At 43.2% G+C, this 18,989-nt stretch overlaps 2 protein-coding genes across 4 annotated transcripts; both read right to left on the reverse strand.

Annotated features, from left to right (window-relative positions):
• Positions 1 to 3,788: 3,788 nt before the first annotated feature.
• Positions 3,789 to 12,306, reverse strand: LOC115531382 (ankyrin repeat domain-containing protein 1). 3 transcript variants are annotated; one of them, XM_030340613.1, is made up of 14 exons: positions 12,104 to 12,306; positions 11,621 to 11,717; positions 10,702 to 10,794; positions 10,271 to 10,396; positions 9,874 to 9,984; positions 9,206 to 9,304; positions 8,943 to 9,041; positions 8,171 to 8,269; positions 7,950 to 8,048; positions 6,122 to 7,241; positions 5,881 to 6,037; positions 5,392 to 5,514; positions 5,260 to 5,307; positions 3,789 to 4,839 (listed from the first exon to the last, which is right to left on the reverse strand). In XM_030340613.1, exons 1-10 carry the CDS (start codon positions 12,115 to 12,117, stop codon positions 7,158 to 7,160), a joined length of 921 nt encoding a protein of 306 aa, XP_030196473.1. In that variant the 5' UTR covers positions 12,118 to 12,306; the 3' UTR covers positions 3,789 to 4,839; positions 5,260 to 5,307; positions 5,392 to 5,514; positions 5,881 to 6,037; positions 6,122 to 7,157. The 3 variants fall into 3 exon arrangements, with proteins under 3 accessions (XP_030196473.1, XP_030196474.1, XP_030196472.1); XM_030340614.1 differs by having other exon boundaries at positions 5,881 to 7,241; positions 9,874 to 9,981; XM_030340612.1 differs by having other exon boundaries at positions 5,881 to 7,241.
• A 1,947-nt stretch (positions 12,307 to 14,253) lies between these two features.
• Positions 14,254 to 18,507, reverse strand: ppp1r3cb (protein phosphatase 1, regulatory subunit 3Cb). Its single transcript, XM_030340336.1, has 3 exons — positions 18,274 to 18,507; positions 17,265 to 17,674; positions 14,254 to 16,929 (listed from the first exon to the last, which is right to left on the reverse strand). Exons 1-3 carry the CDS (start codon positions 18,285 to 18,287, stop codon positions 16,349 to 16,351), a joined length of 1,005 nt encoding a protein of 334 aa, XP_030196196.1. The 5' UTR covers positions 18,288 to 18,507; the 3' UTR covers positions 14,254 to 16,348.
• Positions 18,508 to 18,989: the final 482 nt, after the last annotated feature.

Here is an 18,989-nt window from a genome sequence, read left to right on the forward strand (position 1 = left end):
CGTATCCCGTCTTTGAAAATACCACATCTCTGGGGAAGGGGGAGCAGAAGCATGCGTCTAGATTTGTTAGGTATTCCGTCCACGGCCGTGATCGATACCAGCTCGGATTCAACCAACGGGACGTCAGTGCTTTAGTTTGGGGGGGGTTAGTGGTTTTCAGCAGCAGAAGCTGCCCTGCTGACTGCACTGTGTTGGTGCATAGTGGGCCCGTTCATCTTCCCGAAGGCACCGGCTCGAGGCTTTACGGCGCAAAATAAAGTTGATCGTTTAGGCAGTCGGCAGACCAGAGGAAAGATTTGGGTGGGCATTGCCCAATGCCCCTGCCCACTTTTAGTCCGGCCCCGGTCCGTCATCTAATCTAGACTTCATGGTAGTGAAATGATGGGTTCATCATCAGACCAATGTGGTGCAGTGTGGGGTCAGTCCATCTTCTAACCAAGACTTTACGGCAGTGAAATGTGTTGGGTGACAGTGGCGAAGCTAGACCTCTTTTGGGTGGGCAAAAGCCCATCCAAAACTTGCCTTAGCCCACCCTATCATTTCGTCCCCAAATCTAATATTCCACCTTTTTTTTATTGCTTGTTTTTTTTACACAAGCAATGAGAGAATGGATGCTGCTGAACAGGCACAAATGGGCTAGTGAAATCGAGCGCAACCTCCCTGCAGGAATCTCTACCTCTGATTGGTGGGTGGGCGTCTCCTGTTTGACAAAACCAAAAAGGAAGCACGAGCACACTTAACATAGTTTCTGCTGTTTTGTCTGTCAAAAAGGCTTGCTAGTCTTTTTCAGAAAATCCACGATTTCCAGCTGTGTAATAACATGACCAGGTAATAATAATAATAATCATTTTAAAACCTTGACATAATCTGTCAGATGACTATTCAATGACAGTTGACCTAGAGGCGATTCTATCAATGCCTCCTCTTGAATTGCTTCATGTTTTAGTCGGCAGGGGCTTGCAATGCTGCGTAGCACGATAAGCATGTTAAGGTGCAAGGAGCAGAAAAAAGTTTACATGGGTGCTAATTTTCAGATGAAAAAAACCGCTGGCATTATTTTATCAGCTGAGGGCATGTTCATTGCCATAACAACGGGGGGGGGGAGGCGCAAGCTGCAGACGGGAGTTTCTTATTTATTTATATTATTAAGTTACTCATTTTATTTTTAATAAACATAATACCAAGGGGTCAGATGTTTTACAATAATTTTGATTGCACAAAGTCATGACAGAGGGACTTGTGTATTTGTTCATGCTTGAAAGATGAACATATATATATATTTTTTTTAAAGGGAATAAGCTGATGAAGCTGACAAGTGACCAATGTTTACTGTTTAAAAATATTTTAATTAAATGCAAACCCCAGTGAATCATTTGCTCTTGTTTCTCTGTTTTGAGATTCACACAGACTTAGCAGTCTTGTTTAAATGTTACAAATTGAGTTAATAAACTGAACTTGGAAATTGTTTTAAGTTGTTGCAGATGTTATCTCCGCTAATTGTATTAATCTAAATAAATAAATATTAGCAGGTTCTCAATACTAGGCTATTTCAATTGAGGGAGGGGGCGAAAAAATATCTGTCTCCTAGGGGAATGACTTGAGAACCACTGGTCTAGAACATGTTGTACTTATTAATTAGCTCACGTTGTTATGGCAATGAAAACACCCACAGCTGATAAAATAATGCCGGCGGTTTTGTTTTAGCTGAAAATTAGCACCCTTTTTTTTTTGCATCAGAACAAGATTTTTTTGCATCAGAAGTTTTATAAAAATGTATGGGTCCCTGAAAGTGAGACAACGTAGTTTATTTCTCCCAAAATAGTGGTATGTTTCTCATATTATTAATCTAGTACATGATGTACCAATGTGTTTCAGCCACATAAAAAAAAAGGGGGAAATATGGTCATTTCTGAGTGAAACTTACACAAAGGAAATTTAATATACCTCAAATTTGTTATTACAGTTCACATCCATTGATTATTCCTTCATCCAAACAGTCTTATTTCCTTTCATCACTTTAGTGTTTCAGAACTGCCTTATTTAGCTGACACTGCCAGCTTTTGGCTTAGACATACAACAGCATAGTAACTAATGAAATAAAGGTTGTGGAATAAACAAATCTTGGACAGGACTTTATATACTTCATATACCCCTGTGGCTTCCTGGGGTTGAGCCAACCCAAGAGTCAGAACCTAGAATCGCCCCTGGTTGGGTCCTTCGTCCAACAAAAACGTTTGCAATAGAATCCCGGTGGGCAGATTTGTGCAAAAATATACTGAGAGTTCATGGAACCACATCTAATGATGGTAATCAATACTCCACACGCCATATCATTTTATAAACATATCCAATCCAAAGGGAGCCCAAATCCGATCAATTCGAAGGGCTGCAATGAGTGAGTTGAACCAGGGTACGTGTCCCCTCTGCCAGCTGAGACAGAATATCTCAGAGCGATGAATGGGACCACCCTCAGGCCATTCAGCCGAACCAGGTTATCATTAAACAAAAACGAATCAAACATTGGCAATCAATAACAGTTTTAAGTTAATTAGAATCCATATCGGACACTTAGTCGACAGTGGCAAAATAAGCCTACTGTAACCATTACAAATCCGTGACAGTGTGCTGGCTCAGTGGACACACCTGTGCCTTAGAGAAAGGCCTTCAGACACCCGCTACCCGCTACTCACTTAATCCTGCAAGAGATCATCAAATAAGAGATCATTTCTTTCTTCACGTAAAAATAATATAAATACAGAATACTACCCTGCTGTAAGATACTTTGATACATTATAAACATTGTTCGGATTCATACCATATGAGAATCCATTTGACTGGCAACTCATTATTAAGTCATAATGTATTCGTTGTCAATGTGGTTCATTTTGTATTATCATTAGTGTATCTGTAACTATTTGTTTTTGTTTTGTTATTTGTCAAATGCTTTGGTAATAGTGTTTCATCATCCATGCCAATAAAGCCAATTAAATTTAAATGAAAAGAGTCAGAGACAGATAGTGAGAGAAAGAAAGACAGAGAAGAGGAGAGTAGTGAAACAGCATACTGTGTCGCAGTGTGTCAGTGTATTAAAACAGTGTTTTGGTGTGTGTGTGTGTGTGTGTGTGTGTGTGTGTGTGTGTGTGTGTGTGTGTGTGTGTGTGTGTGTGTGTGTGTGTGTGTGTGTGTGTGTGTGTGTGTGTGTGTGTGTGTGTGTGTGTAGCCAGTAATTGAAAACATCCATCTTTTGAGGAAAACACACGTGCACGACATGAAAGTTAAGAGGAGCAAGGATACTAGAGAGAAAGAGAGAGGGGGAGTCCGCGAGAGGCGGAGAGTACATAAGGAGAAAGAGGGGGTGAGAGAAGTCAGAGAATTACATGGAGTGAGGGAGTGACGCAGAGACTACAGAGAGGCTTAGGGCGAGAGAGGACAGAGACTTGCTGTGAGAGCGAGAGGCAGCGAGACTATAGCGAGAGGGTGAGCAAGAGGAAGATAGAGCGACTTGGTGAGGCGGAGAGACGCAGACAACAGAGACGCCACAGTGCCACCTACTGGTCACCGAGGCAAAGCATAACATTACAAACACTGGCGTTAACCTGGTGGTCAGCGCGGGTCTGTCCGTATGGACTGTGGTCTTGCCAAACACAGGTTTTGTAGCACACTTTGTTTGATTAACAGGCCAGAGCAATTCAACCATTCCCCCACATTGGATGTAGACTGTTTATCCCTATGGATCTATTAGTACTGTCCTCATGAACTATTTTACTAAGTATTAGCCAACATAGAAGAATGCTCATCAAAACGTTTATTGAATGCTCATTGCTTCCAAAAACACACACAAAACAATTCAATCATATATGTCTCACAAATGTTACACTCTGTAAATTCTACACGTAGAAAACTATAAAGATCTTGACAACACAACCACAAGGTAATGCCCTTTGAATGGTCCTTCTTTGGAGCATGTGTCAAACTAATTACAAAGCATGTTCTTTGGCTTGACTGGTTACAGAAACACGAGTTCAGTCGTATGGTTGTTCAGAAGCGTATGTTTTACATCCCTGGACATCGCTGAGGATGACTTCAGTCCCTTTAATCTGGTTCAACATCTGGATGTGCGTACACAGTGAACTGATTCAATACCTGGATCAGCCAACTGGTTAAGCATCTGGAAGTGAACTGGTTCAATGTCTGAATATGTACACAGTGGACCTGTTCAACATCTGGATCGGCAAACTGGTTTAACACCTGGATGTTTTGACAGTTTAATGATTCTGCATCGAAATGGAAGGATATATTTGATCATCAAGATTAAATCTAGAAAAATAAATTCTTCAATTGAAAATCCGAAATAAAGTCTGCAGTAACAGACTTATTTACAATTATGTATACAATTACAAAAACTAGAAACACTTTTTTATGCCCGGTGGAATAAAATTGATTCAAATAATATTGATTGTATGCAATTTGTGTCAGGTATGTGACATGATACCATCTTGGTACTACGCTAAGTAGTACAAGTCTACCAGCTAGTTATTATGCTATACAATACTTAGGCAAACTAGCTGTGGGTTAGCATCTACACAATCTCTTCTGCTAGCTAGTTGAGGGTTAGCATGGTTCTAGTTATGTATATTGTACGGATCTACATAATAACAATCCCTTTTAAAGCACATTTTGATGATTTGTTTGTTTGGGTATTAACCATATGGCTTGCTGGGAGTTTTCACTCCACACACTGGAGGACGAGATGGCAGTTCCTCCTTCCTCCTCTTCCTCCTCTTCCTCCGCTGAAGATCCTGTTCAGGCTGTCAGTCCCAGGATATGGTTAATATGTCCCTGAGGAAAACAGAACCAGCCTCGTTCAATACACATTACTCGTAGTCTTTAACACAGAGTTGAACAATTACCTTTAATAGGTCAATTTGTACCTTTTAGTCCATCAATATAAATCGGGTGATGTGTTTTGTGCCGATTGTCCTGATTGTGTGTGTTTTTGGATCGTCCTCCCAATGGCTCGGTAGGGCCGAGCTCTCTGAGTGGCCACCGACGTGCGTCGCGACACACGTCGGTGGCAACTCAGAGAGCTCGGCCTTCCTCCAATGGCTGGCTAGCTCCCCATGTAGCAGGAACCTAGCACTAGCAAACACTAACAGATCAAGACATAAGTGGGTTGATCTATGGGCTAAAGTGGTGTGTGTTGGTCATTGTGGTGCATTAGGCTACAGCGGTGTGACTGAGAGAGAGATCTGTACTCACCGGTTCCCCGGCCAGGCAGCGGGGGCAGCATTGAGACGTAGGCTGCGTCTGAAACAGAGCATTACTTAGAGAACACGCACCAAACCTCCTAGTTCCGAGCTGGTCAGCTGTGTGAGTGAGTGCGAGGCTCACCATGCTGGTGGGGTGTGTTTGTTGATGTTCAGGTTGTGGGGCGGCGGGTGGGGGCGTCCAGGAAATTTCCATGGCAACGTCGATCCTCTGGGGAATCAGTGCCGGGCCAACACACACACGCTTCTGGAAAACACAACAATACAAAACATTAGATAAACAACATAACACAACATTAAACACACATCATTAAATACTTATCAATGCACACAATATGACGGTATTATGAATACACATTAGATCTCAATATCAAATATACAACCATTGTCCATTAAAACCGATCCCATACAAACAATAAAGAGAAGTGGAGAAGGTAAACAATGTAAAAGATACAAACTGAGACAGAGAAGAGTGAGACTGACATAAATCAAAACAGAAACAGAATCATAGTGTTATGGTAATAAACCGTCATATTATGGTTAACCAGGATTTGCAACAGACAGATACAGACAGAATGAGCGGTATACGAAGAGGCAGACAGCGGGGTCTTACTGCCAGGCCGCTGGTCCAGTTTGCCGCCGCCTCGCAGCGTCTCTTCTGGGGTACGGGATGCAGCATGGCTCCGGAGCTCCGCAGTACACCGCTTCGAATCTTGAGATCCCGGACAAGGAAGCGACCAAGACTGCGATTCAACACAACCGGCCCGTCTCTAGATAATAAATAATAATAATCTGTGTCTGTTAGATGAAGAAGACCCTTTTGTTAAATACTACTATATTATGAATAGTATTACTTGAATTGTATTCCAGGGTTTGTTCTTCTTTCAAACGTCCTTCTGTTGTTTATCACGTTTACAAGTCACCTGCTGTGATAACACCACTTCCTGTAAAACTTTCAAAGTAAAGCATGCCTGCTGAGTGCTGTACATTGTAACGATTGATTGGTTTCAATATATGCTCATATCAACCTCTACCTCGATTATACTTACTAAACAAGAGGTTTGTAAACATGGTTAATTAGAAACTATGTTAAAAAAAAATTAATTTACTTTTAAAATCGCGAAACTTTAACTTTGAAAGTAGGACAGGAACAAATTGGCCCTAACTGACGCAAACTTGTAATCTCCGGCTCGCGTAAACCGCGCTCACTGCGTCCTTCAAACACCAACCTAAACTCATATATCAACTCCGGTATCGCGAGATTTAAACATTATGGTCAAGCCCAAACAGTGTTAGGGAAATAAACGTAATATTCTTTAACGATTTATCTATAACTTAACTTTGTTATGGTTGGTCCGCATTCAATGATTGACTATGGGCTGAACTTGTCTACTGAATAAACATTAATGCTTTGTACTGATATCAATCAACAGCCTGTTTTATCTTTCAGACTGATAACACTTCAAAATAAAAGTGCTAAATACATGCATAAGCACTTACTGCTACAAAACAGAATGGAAATACTCATCATCCAACTCTTTATTCTGATGTAATGTCACACTTACATGCAGGCCTACACATTACAACTGCATGAAACTCAACCTTCTTTCAACAGACTACAGTATTGAAACAATTGCACACAATCATTGTATACAAATAAAATACTAACTATTGACAGGACAAGCTACTTATTTAACTACATTGTGTAAGTAAGTTGCCCGAGACAATGATAGATATTGTAATTGATTTGCAAAGTAAAGTAATAACATGTCATATTATTCAAAGCCTATATATATATATATATATATATATATATATATATATATATATATATATATATATATATATGAAGGGGTGTAGCTAGATTAGCTAGTAACTATCATGGCCAGATTAGCCCGTAGCTCCCGGCTCTGCCAGTAGAGTCTTGGCTCCGCTCTGCCACTCCAGGACACTGTCCAGTGGACATTGTCCTTCCTATCAGAGGGCAGAGATGAGATGTATCAGACACAACCCAGAAGATAAGAGCTGTGTTCAATTTGGTTCACTTGTTCCCATGTTCCCTAATCTCCTATAAAGTCAACATTGACTACATAGTACACTATTTGGGGAGCAGGGTTGCCAATTTTCTATCGATCAAAAGATGACAGCCCAGTCGAACGCCATCTTTTGGCCTGCGTGTTGCCATGGCGGTGGGGGTATGTTGTTGGTGTTGAATATACACAGCACATTCATATTCTTTCTTTTTTTAATCCATATTCGCAGGTTCATCCTTAGTTACACATGCCAAACTGACCAAACAGGTTTGCAGGTATTGCCGCATTTAAACTACAACTGACGTGAAACTATAACCCGTGACGTGATCAGAACAACTCCTGTTGTATCAGTACGAGTATTGTAAGAGTTACGTCTCTTTGATCAGAGTAGACTAGGGAGGACCCTTATGGGAAAAAAATACAATTTAGCCCGTTATAGGGGACATCCCGGCTAATGTGGCACAGTTGAGAACCCTAGGAAGATGTAAGGCGTGGAATACGAGGAGTTGGGACAATTTGTAACGAGCTTGAAACCTTAGTGAGGTTCTAGGTGGGTTGGGGTAAGAGGTTGCAGGAGTGTTGTGGTGAGGTCACGCTAAGGGCAGGTGGGTAGGTGGAGGGTCGAGGGTCGAGGGTCGAGGGGGGCTACCTGGTTAATGAGCCTCTGGTCTGCTCCGTAGGCAACCAGCAGCTCTATCAGTTTAACCCCATTGACCCTCACAGCGTCATGAAGAGGACTGTCTCCTTCCTGAAATAAAATACAAGTTATTGTGCTTTTGTGTGTCTGTTTAAGTGTGTGTGTGTGTGTGTGTGTGTGTGTGTGTGTGTGTGTGTGTGTGTGTGTGTGTGTGTGTGTGTAAGTGTTTTTACCTTGTCTACAGCGTTTATCTCGGCTCCACAGCGAATTAAATGCTCAACAAAGTCGTAATGCCCAATTCTCACCGACACGTGGAGAGGTGTACTGTCCATCTACACACACACACACACACACACACACACACACACACACACACACACACACACACACACACACACACACACACACACACACACACACACACACCGACTAGTGAGCGATGAGTTTAATCCTAATCCTATTACTCCTAATCTATGAGTTTAATTTCTTTATCTAATCTATGTGTAGCATATTTAGTAATCTAATCTATGAGTTTGTCATTTGTTACATGCTGTTGGGATTCGTGCCATGTTGCATCATCATCCACGTCCTTGTTTGAACATTCTCTATTTTTGTGACACTGTCATCCATGTGTCATTCATATATCTTGTTATGAATTAGGTTGTCTCTGCTTAGCTGTTTTGTCATTCACACCGGGGGCGTGATCTGCCCTTGAACAGACTGTGCTGTGTGTATCTGAATCAAGTTTGACTCTCTATTCGGGAGATACTGCCTTGTGTCACAATGGTTTCCAGGCGTGCTTTTGCTTACAGAAACTATCCCGCATCGGAGAACTCCGCCACATTAGGCGACAGATAGAGAAAGAGCACGTAACACATACATTTCATGTTATCGAAGAGTCTCAGTTTCAATCTTACATGAGATTTTATTTTATCTGTGAATTTAAATCTTGCTCATCTAATCTATGAATCGATCTGTGTTAATCTAATCTAGGTGTGTATATACCTTGTCTTTATCGGAGGTAGCGGCTCCGTTATCCAGGAGGAGCTCCAGGACGGAGAGGCACCCCCCCCTACAGGCAGCGTGGACACATGACGAGCCCAGCTTCCCCAGCATAGGCGAGAGGAGACGAAGGGAGCGCAGAGGAGGGGAGAGGAGGGGACACGATAAGAGAGGACGAGGAGGAGGAGTAGAGAAGACATTTAGCCTGATAAGTTTAGTATCTAATAATGTAATTAATCTACTAGTAAGTGTATTAGCAATAGAACCTTGTCCCTCATGTGGACGTCAGCTTTAGCCTCCACCAGTCTCCGGGCGACCTCAATGTGACCCCGAAAGCACGCTTTGTGGAGACCGGTCCTCTGGAACTACAAGAGATCACTGCCTTGTTACCCTGAACAACTCAGTGGCTTGCACTCACTGGTACTGATGATTCTCTGAATGTTACCTGCCAAGGTGTCACCGCTATCTGCCATTGGCTGGTCGCGTGTGTTCATTTTGGACCCTGCCTCTGTGGCAGCGGCTAGGCCTGCTTGCACTGTATGAATGGGCTAGCTACATTAGCAGTGTATGATTGCATATGTCGTTGATAAAAGTCACAGACTTTTATCGACTTTTATCAACGGCATATGCAATCATACACTGCTAATATAGCTAGCCCATTCTACCGGATGTGTTGCTAATATTGCTAGCATTGAATAGCTAGCATTACTATAAGTGGGTGGCTATTGTGGCTGGCAGTGTGTGGCAAATATGCTAGCATGTATGGCTAATGTTACTAGCCCTCAGTGACCAGCCAAGCTAGCTGTGTACGGTATTGACGAAGATATTGCTATCTTCCAATGACCGTCCTTGCTAATATTGTGCGGCGTGGTGTTGCTAGCGATGTGTAACTAGTTGGGTTTGGGAGCTTTGTTGGCGTTGCCCGGTAACCCACGTTGTCCTGGGAATTAACGTCTCCTCCGTCCTTGAGGAACTTCTCGATGACAGGCAGCTGGTTATGCTCACAGGCCTTGAAGAAGTCATCCTCGTCCACATAGTAGGGCTGGGAAGAGAGGGAGAACCTTCAGAGCGGATACCTGTATTGGAGCCCTATGAGGCTGAAACTGCATGTCAATTATTCTGCGGTACAAAAATAATTGACATGAAGTAGTTCTAGAACAACCTTTAGTGCCTACTATGGTAAATGCATTGCATTTATACAGCGCTTTTATTCAAAGTGCTTTACAATATTGCCTGACATTCGTCCATTCACGCACACACTCACACACCGACGGCGGACTCAACCCTGCAAGGCGACAGCCAGCTACAGTAGGCTACGCCACGTGACCTACCAGCGGTGCAGTGGCAGGGATGGGCTTCGAGGCAGGAGTCTTCCTCTCTCTCTTCCTCTTCCTCAGCAGCATGATGTTGTTGAGGTCATCCAGCGTCTCCAACACCAGCTTCCCTGCCTTGTCGGTCTGGAGAACAACCTCTACATGATGCCCCTTTTATTTTTTTTAATCAGCTCATTTACTTTGCATTTAAACCAGGAATGAATCATGATTCTGAGCCCGGATAAGGATAGTCCTAAATGCTGGATGAAGACATACAGTAGTTGTCAGATGACTACTGGAGGAAGAAACAGTAGTCCTGTGACCACTGGAGGAAGATATGTAACGAGTGGAGGAAGATATCACAGTCATGCGACTAACTGTCTGACAGAAGGGTCACCAAGAAGGACAGAGGGGCCACCAAGGCGAAGAGAGGAGCCACCCTGTCTCACCTTCAGGTTGATGACCGTGTCTAGGTCTGTCTCGGGGCTCCTGGTCATCGTCTCTCCTTTCTCCTGGGCCACCGACAGCTCGTACCCCCCGTACTGCAGAGAGAGAGGGAGATGGAGATAGAATGATTAAGGGATGGTAGAGGAGTGACAGAATAATGGAGGGATGATAGAAAACGGACAGAATGATTGAGGGCTGACGGGGAATGACAGAAAAATTACGGATGTCGACACTTTTTATGACTGGCTCCTGCTCCGGAAAGATGAGACCTCCTCCTACACAGGAATGTTGTGTGTGTGTGTGTGTGTGTGTGTGTGTGTGTGTGTGTGTGTGTGTGTGTGTGTGTGTGTGTGTGTGTGTGTGTGTGTGTGTGTGTGTGTGTGTGTGTGTGTGTGTGTGTGTGTGTGTGTGTGTGTGTGTGTGTGGCCGACAGAGGAGGGGAGTGTTGGTGGGAGAGAGAATCTGGGTTATGTTAGGAAGAGCCATATATCTTGTATTACTAGTGTACACTTTCACCACAACAGCAATACTCTACCATGTACGAAAACACAAACAAACACACTGACTGAAAGGCAGATGGATAGATAGATAGATAGATAGATAGATAGATAGATAGATAGATAGATAGATAGATAGATAGATAGATAGATAGATAGATAGATAGATAACAGGTGGACCTGTCTATATTGATGTAACTTTATTGGTGAGAAATCAGGTTTCAAAGAGGTATGGAGGTCAGGTACTTCGAAGAGGTTAACAGCGCTGAGTACCCTTCACACACATGCACGAATCACACCTCTCTCTCTCTCTCTCTCTCTCTCTCTCTCTCTCTCTCTCTCTCTCGTCAGCAGGCAGCTGCCAGTCTGACCTCAGTTAAAACACAAATAGACGTAACTACCTTAAACACAGTCCTCTGCTTACCGAAAACACCCCATCTTCGTCACACCTGCCCTCCTCATCCTCCACTTCGTCCTCTATCCCGTCCCCCAATGGCTCCCATGTCAAGTCAAGATCTGACCTGCCAACCAGATCACACTAGATGCAACTTCTTAAACCGGATAACACAAGATTACACCAGAAAAAAAATGAACACAGCCGATTCAATTAAACACATCCAGACCACACAAGATCACACCAGATCCAACAGAACCTCACCATTACATCACACCACATTACACTAGATAAACCAGATGGTTACAATCTGTGTGAGTTAAAAATATGGAAAATATGTCCAAATTGTGTTAACCATTTCAGACTTCCAGATCCAGTCAAGACACACCTTGTACGTGTCTTTCCATTCCAATAGAATGGATGGTTTGGATTAAATACCCGACCAGGATAAGGATGGGAAATCATTTAAATAATAGCATTAGTAATACCCATTTCCAAAGAAAGAGATCTTACCTTTGTGTGCCCATCCTGACAGTGTGAAAAATTATCTGAATGGTGAACAACCTCTCTCTGTCTTAAGACCTCTCTCCCTCCCTCTAACCCTCACAGCTAACCTCGCTCTCTTCTGCTGCCCTCTCTCTTAACCTCTCCTTTCGTCCCTCTATCAATATTTTTTAACCTTCCCACCTCTCTCTCTCTCTCTCTCTCTCTCTCTCTCTCTCTCTCTCTCTCTCTCTCTCTCTCTCTCTCTCTCTCTCTCTCTCTCTCTCTCTCTCTCTCTCTCTCTCTCTCTCTCTCTCTCTCTCTCTCTCTCTCTCTCTCTCCCTCCCTCCCTCCCTCCCTCCCTCTCTCCCTCTCTCTCTCTCTCTCTCTCTCTCTCTCTCTCTCTCTCTCTCTCTCTCTCTCTCTCTCTCTCTCTCTCTTCAATTCATAATATAATTATTGGCAGAGGAATTCAATATTTACTTCAACAAAGCAGAGTAAAAACCAGGCCTAAGCAATATATACATTGTAATATATGAAAAACTAAAGTTGATTCTCCTTGTTGTTCTTCTTCTCCTTGTCATGTTCTTATTCTTCTTGCTGTTAAATGTTTTACAAGTAAGAGACTGGTTCTGTTAACTGGTTTACAAGTAGAGACCCGGGAACGTTAACTGGTTTACAAGCAAGAGACCGGTCTGTTAACTGGTTTCCAAGCAAGAGACCAGTCTGTTAACTGGTTTACAAGCAAGAGACCAGTCTGTTAACTGGTTTACAAGTACGAGACCAGTCTGTTAACTGGTTTACAAGTACGAGACCGGTCTGTTAACTGGTGAACACAGCTCATAGGAAGTAAGACACTGGAAATTGTGTTTCAATTCATGATATACATTTCATATATATATATTTGTTCTTCCATATATATATTTAACCAGTCCAATGGACAGATGAACAGACATACCTGCCCAATAGAGACATATGTTTAACAAGTCCAGTGAACAGAAGATCAGATAAACAGACATTTCTGTTCAGGATTGTAGGCTGAGGATATTAATAGCTGCCATCGACGTCAGCGTCCCCTGCTGGTGGAAAGTTTGACCTGCAGAGAACCACTCACACACAGACAGACAGACTTTCAGAGACAGACTGACAGAGTATAAAAGAGAACAGAACGTTATGTAACAGCTGGCTATTCCTTACATAACCCACTCTCTCTCTCTCACACCACCACTCCCTTTCTCTGTTGGCCGGCCGGCCACAAACACGCACGACGCACCTCACGCACACATCGACACACTCACACACACACACACACATAAATACACACACACTTGGACTAGTTCCTCGCTCCCTCTCCCTCCCTCTGCTGGAATTCGAAATGTGTTTGGGATATTTGTTGTCATGTGATCTCTTTGGACCAATAATCTGCTGTTAAACATAATTCCTCATCCCCCTTCTAATCCATCTGTTCATCTGTCTCCCAATCTGTTTTTATTTTTCTAGTCTCTACTTGTCGGGTTTTTTCTACGCGTAAATCATGTTTATAATTCTGTCAGTGGTCTGTTATATCCGTCATGTCAGGCCAGATGCAAAATAATATTTATATTTGAAGCGAGTGAATAAATACAGCCTCCTACTACATTCACACTTTGTGTGCTTTGCTCGTTCTAATATTGGTTGGTCTTTGTTTGTCTGTGCTTTTGCTTTGCTGAACGAGTTATGGGAAAGTTGCTACGTCTGCTTGAAGCGAAACATGGTTTGTTTACTTGTTTTCTTGCCAGCCACATATTTCAGACAGCCAATCAGAGACAGGCAGGCAGAAAGACAATCAGCAAGATTGAGGATAATGCATTAATTCATGCAAAAATATATCAGAGTTTGGGAATAAGGCATTTACATTTCCTGTCCCCCCCACTATGGAACATGATCCAAAACTATTTAAAGGTTACGTTTATTACCCATAGCCCTCAGCTTAGCTTCCCTTCATTCAATTGTTGTCAGTTGATGTGAAATGTTTTTTACTATTTTCCTTTCAAGTTTCTATTATAAGTTGCAACGGTCTTCACATTTTGATACTGCAATCTTTGCCAGGTATTTTTGTCAAAAACAAACAACCACAGTTCAACGAACTGTATAATATGAAGTAATTTTGAGATGGCAAGGCTCAAGAAACTTGAACAATATAAATCTTTAGAGTTTATTTAGGGAAGATAAAAGGGGCAGTCTTTCATTGCAATACAAAAATATCTGAAACCATTGGTATATCAACTTCCTATGAACCCATAATAGACATTAGCAATGTGGGCTTTTAGCTCAGTGGCGAGTGGCCAGCCATAACAATGTCCCTTTGCCCTCAGACATTGCTGAGCAACCCACTCAGGCCCTCCAGAAGTTGACCAAAAATGGATGCATCTTGCGAACTTCCAGTGACACAATTCACAAGTTATGTCAACGTAAAAGTTTCAGAACCAAAGCCTTGGTCAATAAAGGAAAAGTACTTCTACAAACAACCTCACTTCATCCATTTCAATCCATGTCTCTTTCAATCCATCTCTCTTTCATTCTCTCTCTTTCATATCCCTCCCTTTCAATCTCTGTCTCCTGTATTGAGGAAACCTCTATCAGAATCTGTTGAACTGTACAGCTGAGTTTCACTCAACTCAATCTCTCCTCTTAACTGGCAACATTTATCTTTCCTATTTTAGCATTACAATAAAATAAAAAGTATGACATTAAGTGCAATGAAGGTAAAACTTTAAAAATGTATACATATTCAGCTAAAAGTGTCAACAGCTTCTACATACTTTTGAGAAACATGCAGAACCAAAATATTCAGCTTCAGGGATATTTAACCTTAAAACAGCATCCAAACTCCACATAACCTCATTAATATGGAGCAAAGCCTTGATTCATTCTCGGTGCTTCTCAAGCTTAAAATAACACTTATTTAAACGGATGATACCTTATTATTTAGCAAATCAAAAAAGCAAAATAGGATATTACATCACTCCAAGCAACTGGCTAAACGTGGACATAACGGACTACAGGCTAGCTAACTGCGGTACAGAATTCCCCCATTCGCTTCCCGGCTATCAAACAGACTAAAAGTGGAGCTTACAGCAGGCTAGCTGACCGTTACAGGCTAGCCAACTGGCTTTCAGTCTAGCTAACTAGCTTACAGACTAGCCTACCGGCCAAAAGACCAGCTAACTGCCATCGAGACTATGCTCCTCTATGCAAATTAAATACAGACTGGTATCCTATTCCACTAGCCGCTAAATGGAAGCCGATGACATTAAGATTAACATAAACCTGGCTACGATCCCCATGCTTTAGGCTTCACCAATCGCTAATACATTGAAGACTACATTCACCACTATCATTTTCTAGGCTACAACCACCACTAGCTTGTTCTAGGCTATGATAACAGCATACTGAAGGCTACAAACAACATTTTCGAGGCTACAATCACTACTAAGATGTTCTAGGGTACAACTAAATCTAGCATGTTCTAGGTAATGATCACCACTAGCATGCTGTAGCCTATATGTTCAAGTTCAGAGTCCCACTCAACGGAAACTATGGCATGGTTAGAATAAAGTGCAAAGGATTAAAGGATAATGTCACATTTCGTCTTTGAATAATGTTGATCATGTACCACATGAATCAATATTTTCCGGCCCGACTTTCTTCGGGCCTGGGCTGGTGTGTACATTTCTGCACATCTTGATGGAGGGTAAGGCACTAATTTTGGATTTGGGCTTATAGATTACAGCATATGTAAAGGCACTCACATCGTCAGGTTTGACGAATGGCATCTTAACAGTTCGGAACACATCCTGTTCAGTGAGACGATGCCGCTTAGTAAAACCAGCGCTTGGTCAAACCTCCGCAAGACATTGTATTGTCTAAACCCAATCGTCCTTTGGAATACTTTGGAATATATTTTGAATATCAAGGCATTGATCTTCGCAGAGAGCTTGAGGAATACTTGCGGGTGAAATTGTGCATATCGCTGGGCATTAGATGCAAGGGGCCGAAGGTCAAGAGTTAGCAATACAAAGTAAGGTGCAGAAGGTCAGTAGTTAGAACTAGAAATAATGTGCATTCAGGAGGGCTTATCATTCCCTGCAGCCGCTTCCCGTTTTCATTTCTGTGACTCATGTGCAGGTGAAACCTAAATCTACTCATGTTAGTCTTGATTGCTGTGATGCAATAGGTGAGAGTAACGTAAAGTTCTTCATCATGGTCCAGGGCGCGCTGAAGGGTGTTCTGCAGTCACCAGTAGGGGGCGCTGTTCTCTATGCGGCCCCAGCTCTGCCACCCTGGGAAGACCCCGGTCGACGTCCGGGGGCTTCCGAACTGGTCACACTCTGCGTACCTCCCTCCTTCCAGCTTCTCCAACACCTCCTCCAGCCCTCCGGTCTTGGGGCAAGGGTTCGGCTCCGGCTCGGACGGGACCAGGCCATAGTTGCTGCCGTGGTTATTGTCCCAGAAGACCTCGTCCTGAGCCGTGTAACAGATGCAGAACTCGACCCGTTTGGAGGACTCCCCCACTGCCTCCGGCAGTGAGATGTCGAAGGAGAAAGTGTCGGTGTCGGGACAACTGTACACGTTGTTCAGGTACGGACAGGGAACGTCCCGGAAGGAGATCCACGAGTCGAAGGTGATACGGACTGACACTGACTTTTCAAAGCTGACGTTTTGGACCTTGATGGTACCGGAGAGAGAGCCGTCTTGGACGGAACAGTTCTCCAGGGAGACCTGCTGGGCTTTCAGGCGCTGGCGGAGGTCCAGGTAGTCTTCAAAGGGTGGAGTGAAGTCCAACACAAGACCACTTGAGTCCAAGATGTCCGAACCTGTCAGGAAATAAAGTGATTGGTAAGCACTGGACATGAACAACTAACATGAGAGACAACTCTTCATGTCGAATACAGTCTTACTGCGCCCTCTACTTCAGTCTGCTTGATCTTGTTCTTTATCAAAACATCTCGTCCTTTCCTTTAGCTGTTGTCTGGACAACAGCTATAGACACTCCAGATAGTCTGTTAGGAGATTGTTGTCATGGTCACCAAATTATTTATTTAATGATTTATTTATATCGATCCAAACCTAGCCATGACCTCCTCTCTGAATAACAGGTGTCCCTCCTCCTGCCTGCCGATTGGCTGAAAGAATACCGAGACTGAACTACCTGTGTTTTCTTCTTGCCTCAGTCTGGCCAGCGCTCCCTCTATGTCCGAGAGGTGGAACTGCAGCTCGGCCAGGGGGTCTTCCTCCTTGTAGAAGATGATGTCAGCCAGGGCCAGGCCACGAGCGTCCGCAAACACCACCTGTTTCTTCCTGGGGGGCGCGGCCCTGCTGGACGCCAACCTCCCGCCGCTGCTGGCCACGGGCGGTCCGGAGACCTCGTAACCATGGTTACCGTCGGCGTGCCCGGGGGCCAGACAGGGCCGCAGATCCTGGCATCGCGGGTAAAGTGTGTTTGCCAGGCGGCAGTTGTCGTAGTTACCAAGAAAGGAGCACAACGGCGGGGAGCTAGCCAGGCAGATTCTCATCGCCATGTCGACGGGCATCATCGGAGGGTTTGTCAGAGGAAGAGCCCTACAGAAGAGGAGTGAGGAGAAGAAGAAGAAGAAGAAGAAGAAGAAGAAGAAGAAGAAGAAGAAGAAGAAGAAGAAAGAGAGAAAGAGAGAATATTGAAATTGCTCTGTGACGAAACCTGTGTACCTTTAGGACTTCCTGGTTTCATATATTGGTGCTACTGTCCCATGTCTACCTGGTTCAGCGTTGACCAAACCATCAATAACACAGTAAAATTACAACGATATTACGTTTCTATATTACATTTAATCCTACTATCGTAAGACCTACATTGTTTTCAATGGAACCAAACTCTGGGTTTATATATTTGGGGGCAATGCGTGTCCTGCCAGTGTCAGAGGCCTTCCACCATCTTTCCATCACTTAATTTGAAAAGTCGAACACCAGCGAATATTATACTTACATTTTTCAATTTTATCTATTTCAATAAGGTTATGTAATTCCTGTGTAATCAACGACATCCCGACCTGGGACGTTTAGCATAAATACGCTCAGAAAGCGTCAGAACAACGCCGAGGCTGAAGTTGCGCAGTTTGTCTGAAGCAGACTTTGTTGCAATCATGTCGCTGTCATATCCCAAAAACCAACACACATCTCACCTTGTGCAATGCATCGGCCGCACGGGCGCCCCGAATACAATTCAAGGAATCCTTCGATGTTCGCTCAACAAACGTGAGGAACAGCGGCCAGAACTTGTAGGCGTCTTTCCCATGCAGACACCTGGCTCTCATTCCAGCACACGCCCCCGTCCAGCGGACCGACTCAGCCTAATGGTACGTCCTCGGCTCGGCCAAGGCTCCGCGCTCCGTTGGCTCGCTATTACCCGGACATGACGAAACCGGAGGCGACGCTTTGGCCACCACGTACGCACAAGTCGTTGATTGTTCAGTTTTTTTTTATGTTATTTTCATATCGCCATATTACGATTTAAATTGCATGGTTGATTAATGCTCAACATTATCCCTGGGCTGGCAATGATTATGTTTATAGCTGTATTTTAGTGTCTTTATTTTCTTATCTTTCAGATTATTTATTTTACTTTTCAAAGGTACACTTATTTATATCGGTTATAAATTAGTGTGATTGTATTTTATATCGTTACTTTGATAATGTGAAACTGTCTGACTGCTTTAATATGAACACATCTATTCAATGAGTGTATACAGTAGGCTACTACTGACAAAGTATACATATGATTAACTCTCATGTCAATATACTACTGAAATATAATCATATCGTATCCTATATTACACTCACTATTTTAGCAGCTTCACACGTCCAGATCAATGTGAATTCGCAAGATTTAGACTGGCTC

The sequence above is a fragment of the Gadus morhua genome, chromosome 18, assembly GCF_902167405.1.
Source record: "Gadus morhua chromosome 18, gadMor3.0, whole genome shotgun sequence".
NCBI classification, from domain to species: domain Eukaryota; kingdom Metazoa; phylum Chordata; class Actinopteri; order Gadiformes; family Gadidae; genus Gadus; species Gadus morhua.

Bases quoted from the DNA above. Each gene is read 5' to 3' on its own strand.
- LOC115531382 (XM_030340613.1), bottom strand. The intron at 9,985-10,270 runs GTAGGTCACGTG...TCCCTCTCTTCC, and splicing joins TCCCTGCCACTGCACCGCTG to CAGCCCTACTATGTGGACGA. The intron at 7,242-7,949 runs GTAGCCCCCCTC...GCCCTCTGATAG, and splicing joins ACCAGAGGCTCATTAACCAG to GAAGGACAATGTCCACTGGA.
- ppp1r3cb (XM_030340336.1), bottom strand. The intron at 16,930-17,264 runs GTAGTTCAGTCT...ATTTCCTGACAG, and splicing joins GAGGCAAGAAGAAAACACAG to GTTCGGACATCTTGGACTCA.